The 25,580-nt window shown below is 45.5% G+C and overlaps 1 protein-coding gene across 4 annotated transcripts in view; it reads right to left on the reverse strand.

Annotated features, from left to right (window-relative positions):
* Window positions 1-377: 377 nt before the first annotated feature.
* The window catches only part of LOC117442120 (CCR4-NOT transcription complex subunit 2-like), a 30,453-nt gene continuing 5,250 nt past the window's right edge, over window positions 378-25,580 (reverse strand). Inside the window, exons 4-15 of one of the 4 annotated variants that reach the window (XM_034078125.1) lie at window positions 25,317-25,464; window positions 12,870-13,079; window positions 12,376-12,455; window positions 12,051-12,176; window positions 11,419-11,549; window positions 11,093-11,213; window positions 4,271-4,427; window positions 2,766-2,827; window positions 2,636-2,685; window positions 2,314-2,414; window positions 1,790-1,934; window positions 378-1,368 (exon numbers count right to left, since the gene is read on the reverse strand). In XM_034078125.1, the coding sequence (XP_033934016.1) occupies window positions 1,282-1,368; window positions 1,790-1,934; window positions 2,314-2,414; window positions 2,636-2,685; window positions 2,766-2,827; window positions 4,271-4,427; window positions 11,093-11,213; window positions 11,419-11,549; window positions 12,051-12,176; window positions 12,376-12,455; window positions 12,870-13,079; window positions 25,317-25,464 (1,418 nt within the window). In that variant the 3' untranslated portion in view covers window positions 378-1,281. Of the gene's footprint in view, window positions 1,369-1,789; window positions 1,935-2,313; window positions 2,415-2,635; window positions 2,686-2,765; window positions 2,828-4,270; window positions 4,428-11,092; window positions 11,280-11,418; window positions 11,589-12,050; window positions 12,177-12,375; window positions 12,456-12,869; window positions 13,080-25,316; window positions 25,465-25,580 lie in introns of all 4 variants that reach the window. The other 3 variants (XM_034078123.1, XM_034078124.1, XM_034078122.1) reach the window with 3 other exon arrangements.

A 25,580-nucleotide genomic window follows, 5' to 3' on the forward strand; every position in this document is an offset into this window, starting at 1 on the left:
AAATAAAGCTACAACCGGCTAACTTAGCTTAGCATAAAGACTCGAAACAGGAGGACAAAGCTAGCTTAGCGCTAACAAAATCCACCTACCAGCAACTATAAGGCTGATTAACTGTATTTGTTTAATTTGTATAAAAAGTAAAAAGTAGTCTTCATGCTAAGCTAATATGTCCTGGCGGTAGATTCATAGTTAGCGTACAGACTGGAGAGTTTAACTATCGACATGAAAGAGAACTTCTCAAAAAGGTCGGGAAGTTCTCGTGAAAGGCCACTCCTGCATTCTGATTGGTCCAGACTGTTGCCGGGCAGAAAAAAAAGATATTTAATGTGGGAGGTGGAAAAGGAGTAGAACTTAAATATAAAAATTAGAAACAGGCAAAGAAACAGGGAGCTTTAATAATGGAAATAAAAATGAAATAAAAAGGTGAAAACGGGGAAAGAGCTGCGTCCATGTGAAAGGGATGTGCGAACATTTAAACATTTGTTCTGTTAAATCCACCAATCGGAGGCATTACGACACATCCCACTTTTTAAAGGATGTTCAGAAAACAAGTGCAAATCATTTTAAATGTCAAACATCCCGCTCAGTGAGCCTTTGTGTTCCTGGCTGCTAAACTTAACCTCATTAATTAAAAAATAAACAAAATAAATCTTTAAAATTAACACGAATCTTCACATGATATGAACAAACCAAAAAAAGATATTTTTTCTTCTTTTATTATGAAATAGTGCTACAATGTACATTGCATTTCCTCTCCTGACTCTCCGCTGTCTGCTGATGTGTGTGTGTGTGTGTGTGTGTGTACTGCTGCTGGAGATATTGTTCCTGCCAAAGATCAGAGAGCTGTGACACAGTGTGTGAAATAATTATCCACCTGACAGGTGATTTTATTGTTTAAAATCCGGTTTTTAAAAGCTTCTGTAGACAAAAATAGTCAATTTTTTTAAGAGGAATCACAGGATCAGATGGACAGTTATTTACAGTGTGTGTGTGTGTGTGTGTGTGTGTACTGTGCTGGCGTTAAGTCCACATGGAGGGGGGGTTGGGAAATAAAATAAAAAGTAAACAGAGAATGAGGTCAGGAACAAACAAAAGTTAAAATCATAAAGTCCATCAGTGTTGAGAGAGAGCAGGAAGTCCTCTCCTGGCCAGATTCACTGTGAGTGTGTGCCGCTGGAGAAACCTAAAAGGGGCCGGGGCTAGGAGGTGATGATTGACATCCAGGAGGACCAATGGCAGGCAGGCAGGCAAGCAGGCAGGAGGAGGAGGAGGTAGAGCCAATCAGAAGGCCTGCTGGGCGGGATTGTAGTTGAACGTGGAGGGAACGTGAGGCCGCTCTTCTAGTTTTTCGTACTCCAGGTGAAACTCCTGAAAGCACACGGAGAGGACGTCAGATTTATGGAACGTCGACATTTAATAATTAGGAATAAATGGGAATTTCAGAGAAAATACGTCCAAGATTCACGTCGTATGTTTTAGAGAAAGAACTATGAGAATAACTTCGATGTGTGAAATTAAAACTCACCAATAGCTAAAAGATAATTACTGAGATTTACGGGCTTCATTTAAAAGAAAAACTTAAGATAAAAATGTTAATATTCTGAGATTAAAGTGAAAAAAATAGAAAATTCTTAAATTTAAATAAAACAGAAAATGTACAAGATTAAAGTAACATTAAAAAACACAGATTTCCTCTCACACTAAAGCCGTTAATTAACAATGAATAGAGAATAGAGAGTACGCTTTGGCATGATGTGTGTCAATAAACAACTTTCTAAATGTTCGGTACCTTCGCCACCTTCCTCCAGTTGAGGCAGTCGAAGAAGTAGTAGGTCCCTCTCTCGTAGGCGTTGGTCTTCAGCGTGGGCTCCATCCCCGGAGCCCGAGTGATCCAGACCCGCTCCTCCTTATGGTACCGCCAGTCCCTGTTAAACCTACACACACACACACACACACACACACACACCAAAAAAATCCCATCTAATAATTGTTTTGATTGAGTGTTTAAACTGCTCTGTCTGATTGGTCAACCGCATAGAGATGTCCCGCTCCCTTAGCCTATCATGTACAATGAGCGCCAGCCAATAGGAGCGCGAGTGTTCCGTAGTGATGTCACTATGTTCAGTAACACATTACATTACATTGTCACTTGTTAGACTTCCATACTCAGTACTGTGGGCACTTTGGAGTGAAGGGTTTGAACCTGAAGAGGGGTTTGAACCTGTGACCCCAACACCAACGCACCATCCACTGCGCCACACGCCTCCCTTTAAGTGTTATGTTTGTTGCTAGTTGTGTGTTTGTGTGTCTCACAGTTCTACTGCAGCCAGAAGTTGTAGTAGGTCTCCTCCGTTCATGTAGTAGAGGTAAAACAGCAGATCTTCTCCATACCGCGACAACTTAATAGCTGCTAACTGCAGACGTGAGAAGAACGGGTTTAAAATATGATTTACGACATCGAGTGCATTTATTATACAGTAAATAACAGATTAAATTAACTTTGAGTTATTTTACATTTTTTACCAATACCAATAAAATAAAACAAGTTTAGTTTTTTTCTTATATTCAGTTAAAAATCAAGGTTAATTTCCTGTAAATATTAACAGCATAGAAGTTATACAAACGTGGTACATACCTTGTCCCTTATGTGGATGTTGGTTAAATACTCTGAGGGGACGTGAAAGTCTGCGGGAGAAGAGGAGGCAAAACGAGGTAAACACTCCGTAATTATCCCAAATCAATCATATGAATGAAAGTATACTCACCTATGTCCTGCGGTCGGCACGGAGCCGACGCCCAGGGAGACGCAAACTTAGGATAAAGATTCCTGAGACAAAAGAGAAAGAGATTCTTATTAGATTTTGAAAAACATTGGGAAATAAAAAACGAATGCTGTCAAAATTATCGCGTTAACGGCGGTAATTAATTTTTTGAATTAATTGCGTTAAAATATTTAACGCATTTAACGCATGTGCAGAATGGCTCGCCCCATACGTGCCTCTGGAACTCCCTCCCAGATCAGCTGAGATCTGCCCCTTCCACCGAGGTCTTCAAAACCGGCCTTAAGACCCTCTTCTTTCGGCAGGCCTTCGAATAAACTTTGAGCACGGTACACCTGGAGTACTGCCATTTTTATCGCTATCTCCGACTTTTATTTTTGTACTCTATTTTATATTTTATTTTTTGATTTCTTATTATTATTACAATTATTTGTCTTTTATTATCTCAAAGCGTATCAGTATCCCTTGTTGTGAAGCACTTCGAGATTTGTCTTGGCAGATGAGAAGCGCTATATAAATTAAATATATTATTATTATTATTACCAGTGGCAGCGCCAGGGTATGGCTGGGGTAGGCTACAGCCATACCAAGAAATGGCTTAGCCCCACCATGAAAAATGATGTTAAAGTAAGCAAAATAAAGTCCGACAACTCGGGCGGAGTAAATTGCACAGACAGCAGTTAGTAAGATTGATTTCAGTAGCCACGGTTTTGAAAACTTTTGTCACGTAGTGATCGTCTTCTCAATAGAACATCTTTGATAATGTCTTCTGGCCAATCAGAATCAAGATAACGGCGTGGTGTTGTTGCAGGAAGTCCCGACGCAGAATACTTTTGCTGTAGTACAGTAACACATAACTGGTACGCAGATTATGTGCGTAATCTGAAATGCGTCCCGTCACTTGTGTCACAAAGCGCATTTGCGTACCGACGTACTTGTGAAGCTTTTCCAGAAGGCGGTTAGATCACCGGACGACAGAGTCGGTCTCCGTGTGCACAGACAGGCTGCTGTTAACGTCGGTCTGTACAACGGAACTGTGCCAAAACTACGCCAACCGGCTGCGGAGGGAGACTCCCCCCTTCACTGGAGAACTGCGCTAAAACAGCTGATCACAACGTGCACACTCTGTGGTCACGAAGTACTCCACTAGCCCCCCCCCTCTGTCGACTTTCCTGAAGTACTCCCCTGTTGATAGAAATCAACACGTAATGAATTAAGACCCCACGGTTTGATGATTGATAGGTGTGTGGGCTGTCTTTCATTTTGACATGCATGTTATAATAAACATACATACTGTTTGTTAAATGGATATATCCGCCTTCTTTCATTTATCTTTCCATTCCCAACACTATACATAAAGAAATGGCATATTTTGGACATAGTTGGAATGGTGATTAATCTGATTAATTAATTTCTAAGCTGTGATTTGAAATTGTAATCGTTTGACAGCCCTAATAAAAACATAAAAAAGCTGTGGGGTCTCATCGTACTCCGGTGAGTTGAGATTGAGGCCCAGCGTTGTGAGGTCGGAGCCCAGAGCCAGGTGCACCATGCCGGGGTCGGTCTCTGCCGCCCGGATGAACGTCAGCAGGCCGATCATCCCAAACTGATCCGTTACCATGCCGATCGGGATGTTGGTCACCCGCCCTACAAAAAAAAGAGAGGACAAGCGAACATTATAAAGCTGTAAAGTTACAACAGCACGGTCACATGACTTCACTTCACCACCGCTAAGCTAAAGGCGGCTAATGTTGGGCTATAAAGCAACTATAGCACGGTCACATGACTTCACGTCACTAACGCTAAGCTAAAGGTGGCTAATGTTGTGCTATAAAGGAACTACAGCACGGTCACATGACTTCACATCACCACCGCTAAGCTAAAGGAGGCTAATGTTGGGCTATAAATCAACTATAGCACGGTCACATGACTTCACGTTACCACCGCTAAGCTAAAGGAGGCTAATGTTGGGCTATAAAGCAACTATAGCACGGTCACATGACTTCACGTCACCACCGCTAAGCTAAAGGCGGCTAATGTTGGGCTATAAAGCAACTATAGCACGGTCACATGACTTCACGTCACTAACGCTAAGCTAAAGGTGGCTAATGTTGTGCTATAAAGGAACTATAGCACGGTCACATGACTTCACATCACCACCGCTAAGCTAAAGGATGCTAATGTTGGGCTATAAAGGAACTATAGCACGGTCACATGACTCTACGTCACCACCACTAAGCTAAAGGAGGCTAATGTTGGGCTATAAAGCAACTATAGCACGGTCACATGACTTCACGTCACCACCGCTAAGCTAAAGGAGGCTAATGCTGGGCTATAAAGAAACTACAGCACGGTCACATGACTTCACGTCACCACCGCTAAGCTAAAGGAGGCTAATGTTGGGCTATAAAGCAACTATAGCACGGTCACATGACTTCACGTCACCACCGCTAAGCTAAAGGAGGCTAATGCTGGGCTATAAAGAAACTACAGCACGGTCACATGACTCTACGTCACCACCGCTAAGCTAAAGGAGGCTAATGTTGGGCTATAAAGGAACTATAGCACGGTCACATGACTTCACGTCACCACCGCTAAGCTAAAGGTGGCTAATGTTGGGCTATAAAGGAACTATAGCACGGTCACATGACTTCATGTCACCACCGCTAAGCTAAAGGAGGCTAATGTTGGGCTATAAAGCAACTATAGCACGGTCACATGACTTCACGTCACCACCGCTAAGCTAAAGGAGGCTAATGCTGGGCTATAAAGAAACTACAGCACGGTCACATGACTCTACGTCATCACCGCTAAGCTAAAGGAGGCTAATGTTGGGCTATAAAGGAACTACAGCACGGTCACATGACTTCACGTCACCACCGCTAAGCTAAAGGAGGCTAATGCTGGGCTATAAAGAAACTACAGCACGGTCACATGACTCTACGTCACCACCGCTAAGCTAAAGGAGGCTAATGTTGGGCTATAAAGGAACTATAGCACGGTCACATGACTTCACGTCACCACCGCTAAGCTAAAGGTGGCTAATGTTGGGCTATAAAGGAACTATAGCACGGTCACATGACTTCATGTCACCACCGCTAAGCTAAAGGAGGCTAATGTTGGGCTATAAAGCAACTATAGCACGGTCACATGACTTCACGTCACCACCGCTAAGCTAAAGGAGGCTAATGCTGGGCTATAAAGAAACTACAGCACGGTCACATGACTCTACGTCATCACCGCTAAGCTAAAGGAGGCTAATGTTGGGCTATAAAGAAACTACAGCACGGTCACATGACTCTACGTCATCACCGCTAAGCTAAAGGAGGCTAATGTTGGGCTATAAAGGAACTACAGCACGGTCACATGACTTCACGTCACCACCGCTAAGCTAAAGGAGGCTAATGTTGGGCTATAAAGGAACTACAGCACGGTCACATGACTTCACGTCATCACCGCTAAGCTAAAGGAGGCTAATGTTGGGCTATAAAGGAACTACAGCACGGTCACATGACTTCACGTCACCACCGCTAAGCTAAAGGAGGCTAATGTTGGGCTATAAAGGAACTACAGCACGGTCACATGACTTCACGTCACCACCGCTAAGCTAAAGGAGGCTAATGTTGGGCTATAAAGGAACTACAGCACGGTCACATGACTTCACGTCACCACCGCTAAGCTAAAGGAGGCTAATGTTATGTTGGGCTATGAAGGAACTACAGCACGGTCACATGACTTCACGTCACCACCGCTAAGCTAAAGGAGGCTAATGCTGGGCTATAAAGGAACTACAGCACGGTCACACGACTTCACGTCACCACCGCTAAGCTAAAGGAGGCTAATGTTGGGCTATAAAGGAACTACAGCACGGTCACATGACTTCACGTCACCACCGCTAAGCTAAAGGAGGCTAATGTTGGGCTATGAAGGAACTACAGCACGGTCACATGACTTCACGTCACCACCGCTAAGCTAAAGGAGGCTAATGCTGGGCTATAAAGGAACTACAGCACGGTCACATGACTTCACGTCACCACCGCTAAGCTAAAGGAGGCTAATGTTGGGCTATGAAGGAACTACAGCACGGTCACATGACTTCACGTCACCACCGCTAAGCTAAAGGAGGCTAATGCTGGGCTATAAAGGAACTACAGCACGGTCACATGACTTCACGTCACCACCGCTAAGCTAAAGGAGGCTAATGTTGGGCTATGAAGGAACTACAGCACGGTCACATGACTTCACGTCACCACCGCTAAGCTAAAGGAGGCTAATGTTGGGCTATAAAGGAACTACAGCACGGTCACATGACTCTACGTCATCACCGCTAAGCTAAAGGAGGCTAATGTTGGGCTATAAAGAAACTACAGCACGGTCACATGACTCTACGTCATCACCGCTAAGCTAAAGGAGGCTAATGTTGGGCTATAAAGGAACTACAGCACGGTCACATGACTTCACGTCACCACCGCTAAGCTAAAGGAGGCTAATGTTGGGCTATAAAGGAACTACAGCACGGTCACATGACTTCACGTCATCACCGCTAAGCTAAAGGAGGCTAATGTTGGGCTATAAAGGAACTACAGCACGGTCACATGACTTCACGTCACCACCGCTAAGCTAAAGGAGGCTAATGTTGGGCTATAAAGGAACTACAGCACGGTCACATGACTTCACGTCACCACCGCTAAGCTAAAGGAGGCTAATGTTGGGCTATAAAGGAACTACAGCACGGTCACATGACTTCACGTCACCACCGCTAAGCTAAAGGAGGCTAATGTTATGTTGGGCTATGAAGGAACTACAGCACGGTCACATGACTTCACGTCACCACCGCTAAGCTAAAGGAGGCTAATGCTGGGCTATAAAGGAACTACAGCACGGTCACATGACTTCACGTCACCACCGCTAAGCTAAAGGAGGCTAATGTTGGGCTATAAAGGAACTACAGCACGGTCACATGACTTCACGTCACCACCGCTAAGCTAAAGGAGGCTAATGTTGGGCTATGAAGGAACTACAGCACGGTCACATGACTTCACGTCACCACCGCTAAGCTAAAGGAGGCTAATGTTGGGCTATGAAGGAACTACAGCACGGTCACATGACTTCACGTCACCACCGCTAAGCTAAAGGAGGCTAATGCTGGGCTATAAAGGAACTACAGCACGGTCACATGACTTCACGTCACCACCGCTAAGCTAAAGGAGGCTAATGTTGGGCTATGAAGGAACTACAGCACGGTCACATGACTTCACGTCACCACCGCTAAGCTAAAGGAGGCTAATGCTGGGCTATAAAGGAACTACAGCACGGTCACATGACTTCACATCACCACCGCTAAGCTAAAGGAGGCTAATGTTGGGCTATGAAGGAACTACAGCACGGTCACATGACTTCACGTCACCACCGCTAAGCTAAAGGAGGCTAATGTTGGGCTATAAAGGAACTACAGCACGGTCACATGACTTCACGTCACCACCGCTAAGCTAAAGGAGGCTAATGTTGGGCTATAAAGGAACTACAGCACGGTCACATGACTTCACGTCACCACCGCTAAGCTAAAGGAGGCTAATGTTGGGCTATGAAGGAACTACAGCATGGTCACATGACTTCACGTCACCACCGCTAAGCTAAAGGAGGCTAATGCTGGGCTATAAAGGAACTACAGCACGGTCACATGACTTCACGTCACCACCGCTAAGCTAAAGGAGGCTAATGTTGGGCTATGAAGGAACTACAGCACGGTCACATGACTTCACGTCACCACCGCTAAGCTAAAGGAGGCTAATGTTGGGCTATGAAGGAACTACAGCACGGTCACATGACTTCACGTCACCACCGCTAAGCTAAAGGAGGCTAATGCTGGGCTATGAAGGAACTACAGCACGGTCACATGACTTCACGTCACCACCGCTAAGCTAAAGGAGGCTAATGTTGGGCTATGAAGGAACTACAGCACGGTCACATGACTTCACGTCACCACCGCTAAGCTAAAGGAGGCTAATGCTGGGCTATAAAGGAACTACAGCATGGTCACATGACTTCACGTCACCACCGCTAAGCTAAAGGAGGCTAATGTTGGGCTATGAAGGAACTACAGCACGGTCACATGACTTCACGTCACCACCGCTAAGCTAAAGGAGGCTAATGCTGGGCTATAAAGGAACTACAGCACGGTCACATGACTTCACGTCACCACCGCTAAGCTAAAGGAGGCTAATGTTATGTTGGGCTATGAAGGAACTACAGCACGGTCACATGACTTCACGTCACCACCGCTAAGCTAAAGGAGGCTAATGCTGGGCTATAAAGGAACTACAGCACGGTCACATGACTTCACGTCACCACCGCTAAGCTAAAGGAGGCTAATGTTGGGCTATAAAGGAACTACAGCACGGTCACATGACTTCACGTCACCACCGCTAAGCTAAAGGAGGCTAATGTTGGGCTATGAAGGAACTACAGCACGGTCACATGACTTCACGTCACCACCGCTAAGCTAAAGGAGGCTAATGTTGGGCTATGAAGGAACTACAGCACGGTCACATGACTTCACGTCACCACCGCTAAGCTAAAGGAGGCTAATGCTGGGCTATAAAGGAACTACAGCACGGTCACATGACTTCACGTCACCACCGCTAAGCTAAAGGAGGCTAATGTTGGGCTATGAAGGAACTACAGCACGGTCACATGACTTCACGTCACCACCGCTAAGCTAAAGGAGGCTAATGTTGGGCTATAAAGGAACTACAGCACGGTCACATGACTTCACGTCACCACCGCTAAGCTAAAGGAGGCTAATGTTGGGCTATAAAGGAACTACAGCACGGTCACATGACTTCACGTCACCACCGCTAAGCTAAAGGAGGCTAATGTTGGGCTATAAAGGAACTACAGCACGGTCACATGACTTCACGTCACCACCGCTAAGCTAAAGGAGGCTAATGTTGGGCTATAAAGGAACTACAGCACGGTCACATGACTTCACGTCACCACCGCTAAGCTAAAGGAGGCTAATGTTGGGCTATAAAGGAACTACAGCACGGTCACATGACTTCACGTCACCACCGCTAAGCTAAAGGAGGCTAATGTTGGGCTATAAAGGAACTACAGCACGGTCACATGACTTCACGTCACCACCGCTAAGCTAAAGGAGGCTAATGTTGGGCTATAAGGAACTACAGCACGGTCACATGACTTCACGTCACCACCGCTAAGCTAAAGGAGGCTAATGTTGGGCTATGAAGGAACTACAGCACGGTCACATGACTTCACGTCACCACCGCTAAGCTAAAGGAGGCTAATGTTGGGCTATGAAGGAACTACAGCACGGTCACATGACTTCACGTCACCACCGCTAAGCTAAAGGAGGCTAATGCTGGGCTATAAAGGAACTACAGCATGGTCACATGACTTCACGTCACCACCGCTAAGCTAAAGGAGGCTAATGTTGGGCTATGAAGGAACTACAGCACGGTCACATGACTTCACGTCACCACCGCTAAGCTAAAGGAGGCTAATGCTGGGCTATAAAGGAACTACAGCACGGTCACATGACTTCACGTCACCACCGCTAAGCTAAAGGAGGCTAATGTTGGGCTATGAAGGAACTACAGCACGGTCACATGACTTCACGTCACCACCGCTAAGCTAAAGGAGGCTAATGCTGGGCTATGAAGGAACTACAGCACGGTCACATGACTTCACGTCACCACCGCTAAGCTAAAGGAGGCTAATGTTGGGCTATGAAGGAACTACAGCACGGTCACATGACTTCACGTCACCACCGCTAAGCTAAAGGAGGCTAATGCTGGGCTATAAAGGAACTACAGCATGGTCACATGACTTCACGTCACCACCGCTAAGCTAAAGGAGGCTAATGTTGGGCTATGAAGGAACTACAGCACGGTCACATGACTTCACGTCACCACCGCTAAGCTAAAGGAGGCTAATGCTGGGCTATAAAGGAACTACAGCACGGTCACATGACTTCACGTCACCACCGCTAAGCTAAAGGAGGCTAATGTTGGGCTATGAAGGAGCTACAGCACGGTCACATGACTTCACGTCACCACCGCTAAGCTAAAGGAGGCTAATGCTGGGCTATAAGGAACTACAGCATGGTCACATGACTTCACGTCACCACCGCTAAGCTAAAGGAGGCTAATGTTGGGCTATGAAGGAACTACAGCACGGTCACATGACTTCACGTCACCACCGCTAAGCTAAAGGAGGCTAATGCTGGGCTATAAAGGAACTACAACACGGGCACATGACTTGAAATATGTATTATTTTTCTTTGGTCTCACCATCAGGAAGCACCTGAATCCCTTTCTTCTGCTGGTTGTTGTTGCTAGGCGCGGAGCTCTTGTCTCCGGGGAACTTTGGACCGTCTGAGTTGGAGGCGGGCTTTCCCGACGAGTTCAGATTCTGATTGGACAAAAACGGAGGGAAAAAACAGTCCGAAAAAATGGGACGAGTCAGGACGTGAGAGCGCTGCACAAGTAAGGAAAAGACACCATGATGAAAAACAGATTAACACTCGATTCACACCAAGTTAATTTCGTCAACAAAGACAAACAAACACAAAAAGAAAAAGTAAACAAAATATATTTAAAGGAGCAAGGAGTCTAACCGTTTTGCTGTCTTCGCTGGTGCTGCTGGGGTCTTTTGATTGGTAGTTGGGCCCGGGCAGAGCCGGGAAATCCTCGTTGTGAATCGAGAAATCCTGAGACTGCTCATTGGATGGCTTTGTTACCATGCCAACTGGAAACATGGAGGATAGCGTGGTTAGCGACGCAACGACTGCAACGCAATAATGGGATACGATAGAAACATTAGAGTCACAATTAAAAAGATCCCAGTTTCTCTTGGGAGGTAATTATACACATGTGTCCACATTTCTTTCATTACATCTTTTATTTACTTAATCTTAATATTTATAAACACATTTTATTCTACTCTTCTTAAATACATATATTTTTTATCTTAATCTGATATTTTAATTTGATGTTTTTGACTATATTGTACAGATATAGGAACGTGGCCCAGGCACCAGCATTTCAACACACACACACACACACACACACACACACACACACACACACACACACACACACACACACACACACACACACACACACACACACACACACACACACACACACACACACACACACACACACACACACACCACACACACACACACACACACACACACACACACACACACACACACACACACAGAGAGAGAGAGCTTTCTCTTACCGTAGGGAGCCCGACCGGCCAGCGGGTTGAGGAGCGGTGTGGGATTCGAGCCTCCGTCCCTCCGACTCCGATCCGCTAACGCAGGGAAGTCCGACAGATCCAACCCTGTCACATTCTCACTGCCGTCTACACACACACACACCACACACACACACACACACACACACACACACACACACACACACACACACACACACACACACACACACACACACACACACACACACACACACACACACACACACACACACACACACACACACACACAAATGAAGTTACTTCGTGCAGCAGCCAAAGGAAAGGAGATATGTGTGTTTGTATGTACCTGTGCCGTTGAAGATGTTGTTGGAGAGGGAGCTGTTCATGTTGTACCCTGGATTCCTGTTCACACCAAACCCCGACATACTGACACAACACACACACACACACACACACACACACACACACACACACACACACACACACACACACACACACACACACACACACACACACACACACACACACACACACACACACACACACACACACACACACACACACACACACACACACACACACACACACACACACACACACACACAATAAAGGTTTGATACTTCAATCTTAAAGAAACAGGAGCTTTATGTTTTACAAGTGCATCAATTAATGAAGACTAAATATTAAGCTTTCCATATCTGTTGTTGTTTATCCTAAAACGTTGCTGTAAAAGCTGCTCACCTCGAAAGCACAGATTAAATAACTAAAATTAAAAGTATAGAAACCAAAATGAGAATAATAGAAGTAAATAATCATATATTACGCATATATTAGAAGCACCTGTTTATGGTGAAGGGCTGCCGTGCTTGCTGCTGTTTGGGCATCCCGATGATGCTGGGTGACGACCGGCTGGGACTGCCCATGCTGCTGCTCCTGCCGCCGCCCCCCCGCTCCACTCCCACACCCCCCATCCCCCCCGACTGCGCCGTGGGACCCCCGACCTGCTGGCTGTGGTTCAGGACGCTCCGGGTGTTCATCGGCAGAATCCCCCTGCAGAGAGAAGAGGGAGAAACAACGTGAGGGGGGGCGGCAGGATGGGACTAACATAATAATATAACTTGTAACTGGACTCGTCTTCACATTTTTAATAATAATACATTTGAAGCGCTTTTTCCGGTGCTCAAAGACACTTTACAGCGGTGATGAAAAATAAATAAAATAGAACAATTAAAAGTTTAATTAAAATATTAAAACAACATTAAGCTGTTTTCAGGTTTCCCAGAACAATCGACTATAACTACACGATACACTATATCCATGTATTTTTAATGTTTATTTTATACGACTGATTTTAAATGCCATTTTCTGAATGTCTTTCATTTTGCAAAGCACTTTGAATTGCCTTGAAAAGTGCTATATAAATAAACTTGCCTACACTTCTAACAGAGTTACATTAATAATCTTTGTTCTCAAAGTAACGATGAACCTGTGAGTCGGATGCAGAAGAGTCAGAATCAATAAAGATGTTTTTATTTTAAAGACAATTCAGATTGAACACAGTGAAACAATAAATTATAGTGTCCGTCCAAAACATTACTGATAGTGAAAACCACCTTGACGGGATGTGGGGCTGGCTGCCCCCCCCCCCCGCGATATGAAAACATACAGGATTTGAAGAAAAGACCGTTGTCCTTCCTTTCTTGAACTTTAAAGCAATTGGTATTTTTTTAACTATATTTAACCGGATGAAGGATTTCAGTCACGGACGTCTGGATCTTAAGCTATCAGAGCAACGAGATGAGCGAGATAAGATAAGACTTTATTCATCCCGAAGGAAATTGTTGTGCCAGAGAAACAAAGCACAATAAACACAGCGGGAAAACTGTACAGGGTTCATACACTTTTTCACCAATGACCTCTCAATGACCTTTACCTCATTTTCCATGACCAAAAGAAAATTACGACTGAAAATGGTTTATTTGAACATGGAACAGGAAAATAAGGTCTGCATATGAAACATGTTGTGCCTATCTAAAACAAGTCAAATAGTAGGCTTACTAGCTTCTACACGCTGAAGCAACTGTAGTCAGGGATGCAAAGTCATCAGGTATGAAAAAGGTGACAAGGATCTGAGCCCCCGACTCCATGGAATATCGGTTTAGGAATAACAGAGGATGTTAGCAGTCAGAACAACTAAAGCAGCAGGTAATAATAACAGAAACGCCTAAGAGTCACATCTAATAGAAATATATAAAAGCTTTTATTTTAATTGTGTAGCAGTCAGTTTATCATTCTGGCAGCACTGTTGAGCATTTTGAAAATGTATTTTCATGCCTCTGTGCAAGGCTTAGTCTTTCTATCTTTATAGCCACTGGTGTAACTAAGTTCATAAACTCAACAAGTACTATACGTGGGTACAATTTTGAGATACATATTTCAATGTTTTGCTACTGTGTACTTCTACTCCTCTACAGTTCAGAGGTACATGGTGTACTTCTCCTCCATTGCATGTATTTAATACCTTTAGTTACTTCACAGATCTGGATGAATGATGTGAAATATAATCAAGTGTTAAATCAGACTTTAGTTCCACCTGGAGTAAATCCACCAGCTACCCTGCAGTCTACAAAGTACTTCAGACTAGCTGCACCTTCACCAGCTTTGAGAACACTTTCATGATCAATCATTATAAAACATATCATATATTATTCTGAAATGGACCAATCTGCACAACGACTACTTTTACTGTCGCTACTTTCACTATATTTTGATGAGAATACTTTTCTACTTTCACTTGAGGAACATTTTGAATGCAGGACCTTTACTGCAACAGAGTATTCCTACACTCTGGTACTTCTACTTTTACTCAAGTACAAGATCTGAGTACTTCTACTTTTACTACAAGATCTGAGTACTTCTACTTTGACTACAAGATCTGAGTACTTCTACTTTTACTCAAGTACAAGATCTGAGTACTTCTACTTTTAATCAAGTACTAGATCTGAGTACTTACTTCTACTTTTACTCAAGAACAAGACCTGAGTACTTCTACTTTTATTCTAGTACAATATCTATCGTTATACCACCTCTGTTTATAGCCTATGAAAAAAACGATTAGAAAACGAAGGCTAAAGCTAACGTTAGCAGATAGTGACATGTATGCTAGCTAGCTCAACGATTCCTTAAATAATATTGCGACAGAAAAACGTTTCTGCCGCTCTGCTCTGAACGGCCCGTTCTAACAGCTGTTCACCAGCGGAGCAGTCTGTGCCACAGTGACTCCGCACAGTTAACGAACGCACCGTAGATAATGTAGCTGACCCTCATCCCGGAGCAGCAGAGTTCAGCCGACAGGCAGGAAGACTCGAGCACACAGCTCGCGCTTCATATATTAAAAAATAACACCATGCGCGTCATGATGGCAGATAACAGCTCGCGACCTCAGATTATTTCGGCGATTAGATCAAATGTAAATTAAATTTGACGCAACTTTAGTTACATTTCCATGACTTTTCCAAAACTTTGGGGAAAATCTTGTTTTCCAGAACTTTTCCAGGGCCTGGAATTTGCATTTTGAAATTCCATGACTTTTCCAGGTTTTCAATGACCGTACGAACCCTGACTGTAGCAAAAAGAGCAATTAAACATCTACAGACAACATGACGCGTAGAAACACACAATCAATGCAGTCATTATTAGCAGTAGTTAGTATTTAGTAGTGCAACAATTAAAATGTAGTGGCAGTTACGTAATTGCACGTTATCATAGCATTATTAATACTAATAATAATATAATATAATATTGCACACAGTTATATATATAGCAGCGAGTGTATTGCAGTGATTATATTGATATGTTGCACATCGTGTCGGTGCGGAAGTTCTCAGCGCGCTTCACTGAGAGGTGAAGAGTTACAGAGCGTGATGGCCTCCGGGGGAAAGACCTCCTGTGGCGCTGTGTGGGGGTCTTCGGTGGTCTCAGTCTGTGGCTGAGGGGGTGAGACCCGTCGTCCAGAATGCTGAGGAGTGTCCTCAGCATTCTCCCCCCCGACACCACAGCCAGCGACTCCTGATGCGCTCCCAGGACAGAGCCTGCTCTCCTGATGACTTCGCCCGCTGCCCTGACACACGACAGCAGAGACGAGACCACTGGAGACCACCGAGCCATAACACGTCTGCAACATAGTGCTGCAGACTTTGAAGGACCTGAGTCTCCTGAGGAAATACAGGCGACTCTGGCCCTTCTTATAGTCCAGTACAGTCCAGTTTGTTGTCTATGTGGACACCCAGGTAGCTGTCCACAATGTCCACAATGTCCACCTCCATGCCCACGATGGTAACTGGGCTCCGCTTCCTGAAGTCGACCACGAGCTCCTTAGTTGTTGTGACGTTGAGCTGCAGCTGGTTCTGACCGCTCCACATCGCTGTCCTCAGCTTCCTGGTCTCCGGTGACACAGCCCACACGGGCACCGGAGAACGGCTGCAGACGGCAGGACTGTGAGCAGGAAGGGAGGGAGGACCGTGCTAGGGATGGGGATCATTAAGGTTTTAACGGTACTACTACTTTTATCGATACCGTTTATTGGTCCGGTCTTTTAACGGTTCTTTTGGAGAAAGAAAAAGGTAAACTAACAAAACAAATTGTGAACAAAACTAACATTGCTTTTTATTTAAAAGAAAGAAACAAATCGTATTAAATAATCTGAAGACAGTTATCAAACTAAATAACTCAGTTTCCTCTCATCATTATGTTTGTATCATGGAGTTAGCTCGTGTGTTGCTGCTAGCATACAGAACACCTGACGTGGAGAAACGTTCCTCTGGACGGGGGGGGGGCTACAGAGCTGCTAGAGAAACAGTGGAACCCGGTGCATTCCTCCGTCTGGATCTGGAGCACTTTGATAAATGTTTAGACAAACTGCTCGTGTTACCGCCCTGACATGCTGAACTCTTATTGTGCTTTTGTTAACGAGTATTGTCCACATAGAGACGGGTAAAGTTTAACCACCTCGGAGCGCGTTCTGCTCTGTGTGTGTGTGTGTTGCTGCATGTAGCAGAGCGTGTGTGTGTGTGTTGCTGCATGTAGCAGAGTGTGTGTGTAAACTGCCCCGCCCCCTCGATAGCAGGCGGGAGAGAGATCGAAAATACTACAAATATTCAGATGCATTTTGCGCATTAGAAACGGAGTTGGCGAAACTAAAACTGTGATATAATGTTTGTGTAGCAATAACACATACGACATGTATGTTGTACGTGTCTCCAGTACCGATAAAAAGACCGCTAACGTCGGAGCTTAACGGCACCACGGTCTTTAATAATTCAGCCCCGGGGCTCGGTACCCAGCCCTAGCCCGGGCTGCTCAATATGATGTCAGAGGTGTTGTTCTGCAGCTTCACGCACTGTGGCCGAGCGGTGAGATGGTCGGTTGTCCGGCTCGCCAGGGGAGCATCCTCCTGCATGTCCAGCAGCTTCCCGCTGAGCAGGGCCGGTCTGATGGCATGGAAAGCACTGGAGAAGTCAAAGAACATGACTCTCCCAGTGCTGCCTGCCTTCTCCAGGTGTGTGTGTGTGTGTGTGTGTGGTGTGTGTGTGTGTGTGTGTGTGTGTGTGTGTGTGTGTGTGTGTGTGCTCTGTGCAGCGGGAAGATGATGGCGTCCTCCACTCCAATACGAGGCTGATATGAAACTGCAGGGGGTCGAGTGACGGTGCGCCCACTGTACGGAGGAGTTTAAGGACCAGCCTCTCCAGCGACTTCATGGCCTGTGATGTCAAAGCCACCGGTCTGTAGTCACTGTGCGTGGATGTATCTTCTCCGCCACAGGAACCAGGCATGCTGTCTTCCACAGGGCAGGGACGGCCATCATGACTAGCACATCCTTTCAGCAGACTGGGGCTTGAGTGTAGAGGACTGAACTCTGACCTCACGTCCTCTGCAGTGATGGTGAGTGGGGGCATGCACAGTGGGGCTGAGAGAGAGCCCTGGTCGGGGGGGGGGGGGGGGGGGGGGGGGGCAAGAGGGATGAGATGGGAGGAAAGGCTCCCTGGGGATCACAGGTGGAGGAGGAGCTGGAGGGGGAGGGTGGTAACCTCATCATCATCATCATCATCATCATCATCATCATCATCATCATCATCATCATCATCATCATCATCATCATCATCGGCCTCCTGTAGGTCTCCTCCCATCACCTGGTCAGTCTTGTCGGTCCATCAGCTGCTCCCTCGTGCGAACAACAGAGCCCGGGGCAACTCGGCCAGAACAGTCCGGCATGATATCAGTGCAAAAGTGATTAAAATGAGACCAACAGTGCACAGGAAGTGCATCGATGCAATTCAGAGCGAGCTGCGCTGGGCTTAGCAGCGGAAATAACTGAAATACCAACCTAAAGCGCGACAAGTAAAGAAAAATAGACAAAAACAGACACAACGTTACGAGCAACTCTAGCAGCCACCCGGTGAGATGCCTTTTCAAATGAGTGCAGGTTTGATGTATCGCCAGCCGCGTAATCAATTCATAGAGCGAGCAAGTCATTTCATTGGACGAGAGGCATGCTATGAGAGCTGGTCAGAGGGATGCGTTCAAAATAGTCAGTGATTTGAAGAACTGGCGAACGCAGATAAAGTTGAGCTGGAAAATCCTCCAGCATCATTGAAGTCTCCGCAGGGCTCTCGACTAATTTTTTTCCCCATCCTCCCGGAACCGTCCCGAAATACAATCCAAGCCGTCCCGAAATTAATGTGGACCGTCCCGATTTTTTTCCCCTACATTATCATTAGTTACAATCATTCAAAGTGACCGTTAACATAAATAAAACATCATACAAATCATTAGATGATAATTCATCAACCTTTTTATTTTAGTAAATCATTATACACTATATTTAAACAAACACACAAACGAGAAAATTACTCTAATATTGAATCCAATCAAGTCCCATCCAATTATCAAAAAAAATCTAACACTGTGTCCTGAAGACAGAACCCAGAGTACCCACTAACAGGATGACAGTCTGTCAGTCAGGAGACCTTTACAAACGGCCCGCCTCCTCGCACACAGAGAGAGATCTCATCTGGATTGGAAAGCTCGAAAATACATCAAAGACGCATGTTGTAGTCTTATTGCATATTAGAAACGGAGTTGGTGAAACTAAAACTGCGATATAATGTGTATGTAGCAATAATACATATGACATATCTTTTTTTTAAATGTCTCCTGTACCGATAAAAAGTCTGATAACGTCGGAGCTTAAAGTTACCACTGTCTTTATTAATTCCGGCCCGGGGCCCGTTTAATACCGGGGCTCGGTACCCGTCCCTACATGGGGAGAGGCAGCATATTGCTAAGGACTGAATACGATGGAGGGTTCTCTTCTCAGCCTTATTACCCAAAGGGGATGAAGAGGAGTAAGTAAATAAAGAGGCCGGCGCTCCAGGGTCTGGTTCTGCTGTGCGTTTTTGTGATGTAACGATAAAACATTTCAGAATTCCTCCACGGGATGCCATTGTACATCACTCAACCCGCGAAATACACACACTCAGTACATAGCTAGACCCAGAGCCATATTATATTAATCTGGCTAGACCATAGAGAGCGCGAATTTGCGGACCAGGAATTCGCGGGCACAGCCAGCGGCACAGCTGCAGCTACATGTGTGTGTATTTCGCGGGTTGCTAAATGTTTTGTGCGTGTGTGTTTATGTTGACAAGGAGGTTTAATAACTGTGTGCTACACAAAACGTGCAGTCGGTTTCATTGTCATCGCCGTTTGTAGTAGAGTTAGCAGGATATTTTTATTTTAACTCGTCCCAAATTCGTCCCAAAATTATTTTTTATCCTCCCGGACACCATTTTTTTCGGCCCCGGGACGACGGGACGTCCTTAAGCTCGAGCCCTGCTCCGGTTTGGGAACATTTTGGTTTCGCAGTTACGAACAAGGATGACGGACAAAGACAGGTGGACCGAACCAAAGCTGTTTGTCGGCATTGTTCAACTAACATTGGTTACGCGGCGATACATCAAACGTGCACACTCATTTGAAAAGGCATCACCCGAACGTGAATATCACTGGTACCAAAAGACTGAAGGTCAAACCCAACTCCCGCTAGCATGTAGCCTCCACCACTCGCAGAGAGTTCAGACCGAGCCAAAGCTATTACAAACGCCAAGTATCCTCATGTTGCCATGGTAGCAAAGCGCTACCTGGCTGTATCTGCTACCTCTGTCCCTAGAGAGGGTGTTCTCCACAGCAGGAGACGTTGCTAGTGCCAGCAGATCTCCCCTTTCAGCAGCCATGTGGACAAGTTCATCTTTCTTTAAACAAACATGAAGATACAATGACAAGCCAGTCGGACCTAATGTCAAGCTGGTTGCTTAGGAACAGTACAGTTCAAATACAGATGATTTCAGTTCATCGAAAAGCTGCACCTTAATGTTTATTTTATTATATTTTGTATTTATTTGAGTGAATATTCACAGTTTAATAATAATTAAACAAGAAATATTTTATGTTTTGTGATCATGTTTTCTGCCGTACCGAAGCGAACCGAACCGTGACCTAAAGACCGAGGTACGTACCGAACCGAAATGTTTGTGAACAGTTACACCCCTACCCGGAACAGGAAGCTGTCATACACTCTGGTGGCTATCATTAGCAGCTAATATGAAAACTCCGGTATTATCAGAAATCATGTCAAAGTGACGCAGACACATCGCATTAACCTCAGGATGAACCTCAGCAGCGTTTTTACGCCATTGAACTCAACTTTTGATCAGAAACAGCAGCGGTGAGACTTGTTTTCCCATTTGGTCCCGTAAAGCTAATTTTGTTGTCGTTTGTTGTCATTTTGCTGCGAGTTCTGATCGCTCAGTGATAATAATAATAATGCATTTTATTTATATAACTCAAAGACGCTTTACAGAATGAGGGAGGACAGGCAAACAAGGAAGTAAAATAACAAAATAAAAAGGCAGTCAAGAGGAAGTTGATTGAGAGGAGGGGCTTATGGGTAGACAGAGTTGAACAGATGTGTTTTGAGGCGGGACTGAAAGACTGTGAGCGACTCAGAGTCACGGAGGTCTTGGGGGGGGGGAAGTCCAGAGCCTAGGAGCTGCCACTCTTGCGGCTTTCACAGCAGCGCTTTTCAGTTTCTAGCTCCGGTTTCCCTTTTCAGCTCCCGCTCTGTGCACACCGCCCACTGGCGCCCCAGAGCTGCCCCTGCTGCGTCATGACGTCACCGTTTACATTAGGGGTCGACCGATTATCGGCCAGGCCGATTATCGGGGCCGATATTCATCATTTGACCGATTATCGGTATCGGCCTTTTTTTTATAAAATTGCCGATAACACTTTGGCTCTGATGCGGCCGTTTCTCTGTCTGCAGTCACCACTCTCTGTACACGAGCAATGTCCCGCCCTCAGCGCTATCTGATAGGCTATTACTGAAGTGTCAATCAACACTGAAGACTTTCCGGGTGGTAGCCAGCCATAGAGGCGGGACCTTCTCAGATTACAGGCAGGTGCGAAGAACGCAGACAGACAGAGGCAAGCAGCAGCGCTGAGCGGCAGAGCCATACATGTGTTTCGAAGGTAAATCAGTTGAAAGCCGAAATTCAATAAACATCCCAATCCCCTATGCTGAACAGCACGATCTATTGATCCAATTCTATCAGCTTCCCAGTTACACAGGGACGCGGGAAGTCAGTCAGAGTTGGGGTGCGTGCAGCGTCTCACAGCGGAGGAACTGTGGTGCGGAGGGGGGCTGCGAGTGGAGCCTCGCAGTTTTTCAGGTTGATCTGTGAAGCTCATGAGCTAATCAACATGTATTTAGCAAATGTTTAGCAAAATATTAGAAGTGAGGCTACTAGTCTAACGTTAGGTCTACTGCAATAGCCTCACTTGTAATAGTTTGCAAAACATTAGCTAGCACTAGTGTTTTGCAGCTTATTGGGATGTTATGCTAGACAGACAGGCATTGGTTTGATATAATAAATTAAGCATTATTGTTAGTTAAGCATGTCAGCCTGCAGCCCTACTTCTTGTCTCTCTCTAACTCATAGCAGACGGCTGCACTAAAGAAAAGGGCACAGAGAGGAAACCAGTTGGAAGATGTTTAAAAGTTCATTAAACATAATATAGGCTAGGCTTAAATGCATTTCAAAGAAGTTGTGTTGAGTTGTGTTGGAGTTTGTGTTATTCTACATTTTGACACCAAGATTTTCTGATTTTACTGCAAATGTATATCGGTTCCAAATATCGGTTATCGGTCTCCTTGATTACTAATAATCGGTATCGGTATCGGCCTTGAAAAAGCCATATCGGTCGATCCCTAGTTTACATCGCTGATTTGCTCCCCAACAACAACAACAACAACAACTGCGTCGGGTCGATGATCGTGTTGCTTTTAATCACACGAAGCCAGAATAAATTGAATAACGACTTCTCCAACCTTATACTTTGCTCCAGAGTGCCGTGGTTCATTGTTTATGTGTTTCTGCAGCATTTACCGACCGCTGCAGTGCTGCTCTTCCACGGGAGTGTATTCTCCCGTTAGCTCCCGTTAGCTCACACTGCAGCGGCCGCTCTAAAGTATCACTGTCCGACTCACACAAGCAGCTGATGCATATCCCCAGTTCCCCTTAGCCTAAGTGAATGTGTGTCAGTCTGAATTGACACTGTTTGGTATCACAACGCTGTTATGAAAGTTTCTCTGGTATCAAACGGGTGATGTTACCATAGCAACCGAAGCTAAACTGACTACTTGCATCCGATAGCTGCAATAATACAAAACACACGTCTGCCTCTCTCCACAACGATCGATAACAGTGAACGGATGGTCAAAGTAAGGCACAAATAAACAGAACCACACGAAGCCTGGTTAGTGTTGCCTGACTTTATAAAGTGTGTTTATAGGCACTACTGCTTGTAGGCAGGCTGACAGTCGACCCATGGGAGGTGGGTTTAGTTTCCTGCACGCCTCGACGTAAGAGAGACGTAAGCGACGTCACCTCTTAGCTCCAAAGCTCTTGCCTCTGGACCGACCATTTTTTGGAGCTGGAAGTGAACCCGATTCCGGAGCTAAGAGCCGGCGCCGCTGCGGTGTGAACTGGAAAACCCGGCGCTTTTTCAGGCTCCAGCTCCGAGCCGGAGCCGGAGCCTGAAAAAGCGCTGGTGTGAAAGGGGCATGAGAAGGCTCTGTCCCCAAAGCTGCAGAGTGTGGATGTGGGAGTGGATAGGACTCCGGCTGCGGTGGATCTGAGGGACCGTGGGGGGTCTGAGGGACCGTGGGGGGTCTGAGGGACCGTGGGGGTTGATAAGGTGTGTGAGATAAGGGGGGGCAGATGGTGGAGGGCGTTGTAGGTGAGATGATACCTGTGGAATCTCAGCTTGCTAATCGATATCTTGTTCGGCAGATACGATAAGTAATAAGGGTTTCAATTGTGTTAGCTGTGATTCGGCCGTTCGTAGGGTTTAGTATAACTATTTACATCTTTCACTGTCAAGTAGATATTTTACTCTTTAGTTCAGTTTTAGTTCTATTGTTTATATTTACGTTTGTTCATCTACTCTTTATGTTCACATGATGTGCAGCACCTTGCTCTCACAGGCTGCGGCGAGTCGATAACATCTTCAATACAATTCTGAGTGTATCCTAGATCAGTGGTTCTCAAATGGGGGTACGCGGACCCCTAGGGGTACGTTGGAGTACTGCAGGGGGTACGTGAGATTTATATTATCATTTATCATTAATGCATTTAAACAAACTGCTGATATTAGAGGAACTACTTTCTTCAAAGGTTTACAGAAACTCTGGATAATAAACGGCTCTCTCCCCCTCCCCCTCTCCTGCAGCCCGTCAGGCTCGTGCAGCTCGCTGAACCTGTAATGTGACCCGACAGTAAAGGATAAATATATGTATAACTAGTTCCAGAGTAGATGAACTAGCTGAGTGTGTTCGGTCTAACTCTCAGTGTGTGTTGCTCCACTCAGCGCTCCGTCACACGGAGCTGTGATCCTGCAGAGCTGCGTGTTCTCCGGCAGCAGCAGCTGATCTGATCTCTCTCTCGCGTCCGGTTCGACTTCCCTCGCGTCTATGTCCAAATCTATCAGATCTAGATAGTTCTAGCTAATGATATGACTGCCTGCTTTTCAAAGGATCTAAACAATAAGCGTTGCTTGGCAACGGCGTGTGGCCGCAGAGTGTAGCGCAGCATTATGCATATGTTTATATGAGGGGTCAAAATCCCATGCTCATAAAATGCTCATATTTTGTGTTCTCTTCGTTCCCCACGCCCCGACATAAATACATAAAAATACAAATGTTAGGAAAAGTAACGAAGTTTGAGCAGTGTGGGTTTTATATTGACAGAGTTACGGTACGTCCACACAGCAGCTTTTCAAACATCTTGAACATCTTGGAGCTGGGCGTGTCTGACAGCTTGGGGATTTTTTGCGAGCAACGCGACCAACGACCAATCAGATGAATCTCCCGCCCCCGACATACAAAGCAAAAACCCCCGGGGATTTTATGCGAGCAATATATATATATATATAAACTCCCCAAACAGGCGAAAACCTACCAGTTTCCCCCACTGCCTCTGCCCCCTCCCTCCACGGCTGGTTCCTCCGGTTTGTATCCCGGTAATAGTTCTGGTCGTAAAGAACCGGGTGATTTGCTACCGTAACTTCTCGTTTGGAATATGAGGAAATGAACTGCGGTCTGGCTCTCCCTGCTTACACGCGGTTTGATTGGCTAGCGCTTCTACTGTCAGATTTGCATAAACGTGTTTGATTGGCTGGCGCTTCCAGCTCAGCTTCAAAAGTTGAACATTGCTCAACTTTTGAATCCTGGACATCCTGGAAATCTCCGCTTCGCTCCCCCACAATGCAGTTCGGGGAAAAGCGAGGCAAAGTGACGTCACCCCCATTCAAAGTCAACGGGCAGAGAAGCGGTGGAAGATTCGTCTAAAGCTGCCGTGTGGACGTACCGTGACACATATTTCAAAACATTAAGTGTAATAACTGTATATACTAAGTAACTGTAATAACTAAGCTCGAGCCCATGTTTCTCCACATCGTACATCTTATTAAAAAGATCAGTTAAATGCAACTAATATAGATTTTGCGCTGGGGGGTACATTATTGAAAACACGTTGAGAACCACCGTCCTAGAAGATGCAGGAAGGCCAGTTGAGTTGTGTCTCTACGAGTTCAAAGATTCATTAGACGAGAGGAACGCTGAGATACAATGCTGATGTGTTATATCATATATGTAAGGTGTGTGTGTGCTACCTGCTGGGTGAGGGGGGTGTGTGCATCGTGCCGGTGTTCGCTGTGCTGCCGTGGCTCGGGAGTTGGCTTCCTGGTTGGTTTAATCCACTTCGACTTAACTGCGGAGCTGCACTGCTGTTCATCCCACGCATGGGAAACCCCAGAGCGCCTGAAGATACGGAGAGAGAGGAAACGTGTTTATACTGATGTTCAGGTGTATATCAGTATGTAGTGTCTCTACTTTAAAGAGTCCTCTCCTGCTGATGTTCAGGTGTGTATCAGTAT

This window comes from Pseudochaenichthys georgianus, unplaced genomic scaffold (assembly GCF_902827115.2).
Source record: "Pseudochaenichthys georgianus unplaced genomic scaffold, fPseGeo1.2 scaffold_308_arrow_ctg1, whole genome shotgun sequence".
Classification (NCBI taxonomy): Eukaryota; Metazoa; Chordata; class Actinopteri; order Perciformes; family Channichthyidae; genus Pseudochaenichthys; species Pseudochaenichthys georgianus.